This window comes from Geospiza fortis, unplaced genomic scaffold (genome assembly GCF_000277835.1).
Source record: "Geospiza fortis unplaced genomic scaffold, GeoFor_1.0 scaffold878, whole genome shotgun sequence".
NCBI classification, from domain to species: domain Eukaryota; kingdom Metazoa; phylum Chordata; class Aves; order Passeriformes; family Thraupidae; genus Geospiza; species Geospiza fortis.
The window spans coordinates 1,142,449-1,146,385 of NW_005054471.1; the positions used below are offsets into that span (position 1 = coordinate 1,142,449).

A 3,937-nucleotide genomic window follows, 5' to 3' on the forward strand; every position below is an offset into this window, starting at 1 on the left:
CGTGACTCCGTCTGTCTATTAAAGGAAACAAACTCCTGAACCAAACTGCTGCTGAGGGTTGTGTGCAGGGCATGGTGCCACCCACCGAGCTCCAGGGCCCAGTTTGGAGGTGCAGGACACCCCGGCAGCCCGAGTAACACCTATAGTGCCTGAGGTTTCACAGCCCATCTCATGCTTGCCTCCAGCTCAGCTTCTGGGAGCTCTGAGTTGCAAATAGGTGCCCTCTGCCCACCAGAGCTCACAGACATGGGCTGGATCAGACAGGGCACCAACTCCAGCTGTGCCAGCCAGGCTGTGGGGCTTGCCCCTATGAGCCTCCAGTGGCAGCTCACCCATGGGTGGGGGTCCCATTAGGCTGCTCTGTGGCAGGAAAGGAAACATGACACTGGAGCTGCTGAGGCCTTGTCCATGGGGCTGGCAGGTGGGACCTGGTGAGATGCCAGCAGTGATGCACCAGCCTGGCACCTGAGCAGTGGCCACAGAGGACACAGGTGACCGTGGTGGGTCTGGGAGGCACACATACATGTGGGTGGTGGCTTGTGCTCCCTGGTACAAACTCAGTGGCATGTACACTCAGACCGTCACACTCAGGCTCACACATGGGCTTCCACACGTGTGCAGCCACCTGTACATTTGAAGAGGCACAGGGGACTCCCGTGGGGACAGAAACTCCTGTTTGAGTCCCCCATCACTGAGGCCAGACTTGGACCCCTGGGGCCACACAGCTTCCCGGGGACAGCCGCAGTTCCCCAGGTACAGCCCCAACTCAGCCCCTCGAGGACAGCCCCCAGTCCTCCAAGAACAGCCCCAGCCCCTCGGGAACAGCCGCAACCCAGAGTCCCGCCGACATTCCCAGGGCAAGGGGACACCCCCAGCCCGGACCCCGAGCCCACCCGGGGAGAGCTGTCGCTGTCCAGGGTGCTGCAGCAACGCTGCCCGCCCCGGACCCAGCCTCGGGACACGGGGGCGACACGGAGCTGGCGGTGTCACGCTGGGAGGGCATGGGGGTGACACAGAATCCCTGCAGAGGAGCGGTGATCTGGCCGGTCCACCCCTGTGTTCTGGGCACCGGGGATGGAGGAAGGTTCATGAACAAGGGGGGCGTGTGTGTGTGCGTGCAGGGGGGGCGGGGGGGTTGTTTGTGAGCGTACCAAGCAGAGCTGGAGTGGGATTGATGCAGCCTTAATTGGGGTCTCGTGTCCCTTTGCACTGCTGTGAAGTGCTGGCCGCGGCTCATCGAGCAGCGCAGCCCCAGGGAGCCGGCAGGGCACATGCGGGCCCGCGTCCCCACTCATTACCGGGCTCAGAGGGTGATGTGTGCTTCCGTGCTCCCTGGGGAGCTCGGGGACACAGCTGCTGTCACCTGAGTAACCAGCCCTGATTGATGCCTGCTTCCCCCACGTCCTGCAGGGACTGTAATTGAGCAGGAGGGAGAAGGTGGAGGATGAGGGGACAATCCAGCCCGGGCGATGGAACATTGAATCCTGCTGCAGCACTGGGCCGGGGGCAAGTGGTTGAATCAGTGTGCCCCTGAATGTTCCAGGGATGGGGATGTGGCCAAAGGCCTGCTTTCATTCCCAAGGAGCAGGGAAGCAGGCTCCATGTGCTGGGCTGTGGGCAATCAGTTCTGCAGCTGCAGCTCCTTTCTGTAGCTATGATATTTTCTGAAAAATATCATGATATTTTCTGAAAATATCTGATATTTTCTGGAAAATCCTTTCCCTAGGATTTTTTTCTCCTGAGAAGCCTCAATAACAAAATGTAAACAATAATTATCTGCTGCTGTGGAATGCAACAGGTGCATCTGTGATGGGTCGCACGTGGTTGTTTCTAATTAATGGCCAATCACAGTCAGCTGGCTCAGACTCTCAGTCCAAGACATATGCTTTTATCATTCTGTTCTTTTTCTACTCTTAGCTAGCCTTCTGATGAAATCCTTTCTTCTATTCCTTTAGCATAGTTTTAATATAATATCATAAAATAATAAATCAAGCCTTCTGAAACATAGAGTCAGCATTCTCATCTCTTCCCTCATCCTGAGACCCCTGTGAACACTGTCACACCCTTCCAAGGCTTGCAAACTGGATGGAACTCTGAAGGGTGGATGGGGACAGTCCCAAAGCCCCCATCCCACCAAGTGCTTGAGGCCCAGGACTGCCTGAGTTCCTCAGCTCAGGGCGCTGGGTGGTCTGGGACCCTCTAGTACAGGCATTTGTGTGTTTGGGGCATCACCCATCGTGCTGGGCCCAGGCCACGGCATGGCTGGTTCCCTCTGAGCACAGGCCATGGCTGTGTGCCCAGCCCCTGCCCCCCTGCAGCCCCCGGCCCCTGCTGCAGCCCCCGGGCGCTCCTGCTAATGAAGCCGTTTCTGTTTGTCGCCTTTGTGGAACAAAGCTCAGCTCCTCGCCCTCTGAAGATCCCAGGTATCGATCCCTGGGAAGAAAAGGCAGCGCACACGAAGCCTCAGCCTTCTCCTGCTGCCTGAGTGCTCTGCACAGCTCCTGCAGGGGATCTGGGGGGGCGTGAGGGCTGCTGGGGCACTGGGCCACCCCACAGCTCCCTCCTGCATCCTGTGCAATGCTCAGTAGGAATGTACCTGAAAGGACAACGATTTTTCAGGGCACAGTGGGTTTTGATTTCAGCAAAGGCTAGTGGGAGGGTTCCCCAAAGCCATGCAGCCCACATTATCAGTGATGTTAGCAAAATACCTGCTGCTAGCTGATGGTTTTTGTCTAAAGAGTGGCCTGGAACCTTGACGTGGTGTTCCCTGGTGCCTGGGCCATGAAAGTGCAATACCCGGGCCCATGTTCATCCTGGCACTGCTGAAGTCATTTGTACATAGTGGGGCTGAGCCCTGAGATACAGAGGATGACATCAGAACGTCCTTTGAAAATTCACAAAATCAGGTGAATTGATGCAGATGATGAAATGATGCAGAATCATCAGGGCTGGAAGGGACCCCTGGAGATCACCCCCCTGCCAAGGCAGGGTCACCTGGAGCAGGTGACACAGGAACATGCGCAGGTGGGGTTGGAATGTCTCCAGAGAGGGAAACTCTACAACCTCCCTAGGCAGCCATTCCAGTGCTCTGTCACTCTCAGGATAATGAGGTCGTTCCTTCTGTTTTAGCTTATGGCCATTGTTCCTCATCCTGTCACAGGGCACCACTGCAAAGAGCCTGGCACCATCCCCTCTGACACCAGCCTTTGATATATTTATATGCATTTATGAGATCCCCTCAGTCTTTTCTCCAGACTGAACAGGCCCAGCTCCCACAGTCTCTCCTTAGAAGAGAGATACTCCAGACCCCACATCATCCTTGTGGCCTCTGCTGGACCCTCTCCAGTAGCTCCTTGTTTTCTCTGTGCTGAGGCGCCCAGAAGGGGACAGAGCACTCCCAATGTGCCCTCACTAGGGCTGAGTAGAGGGACAGGATCACCTCCATTGACCTTCTGGCCACAGTCTTCCCTAAGACACTTCTTGCTCTGCGGTTGGGAAACCCTCTGGACTTTTTCTGTGGCAGATGCTGCTACTATGAATTAGTTTCATCCCTGTCAGAAACCCATGTAATTGTGAGTGCCAGCTGAAGGCAGCGGCGTGGTTGGGGTTGGCTGCACTATTCATTAGATCTTCTTTTCTTCGCAAGTGTCACCTGTGGCAGTCGATAACAGAAAGGTGAACGCGGGCAGACAGAGGCCTGGGGGAAAGCCGGCGGCAACCTCCCGGATTTCAAAGGGCCCGCATCCACACGGATCGCTACATCAATTCCTTTTCATACATCCCAGCGCCTCTTTCCTGGAGGACCGCGCAGGAATGAAGCGGCCATCGACTGCCCTCCCAGGCGGCGGGAGGGCTGCACGCCTCGCTCTGCAGTGCAAATCGCCATCGACCGCGCCGCGTCCTCTGAGAGGGCCCCGCTCCGCCAGACGAGGCCTCC

At 56.8% G+C, this 3,937-nt stretch overlaps 1 protein-coding gene across 1 annotated transcript in view; it reads left to right on the forward strand.

The window, feature by feature from the left end:
- Positions 1-379: 379 nt before the first annotated feature.
- DCTN3 (dynactin subunit 3) overlaps positions 380-3,937 on the forward strand; it is a 7,959-nt gene continuing 4,401 nt past the window's right edge. The window contains exon 1 of the mRNA XM_014309948.2: positions 380-431. Coding sequence (XP_014165423.2) covers positions 380-431 — 52 coding nt within the window. The remainder of the gene's footprint in view (positions 432-3,937) is intronic.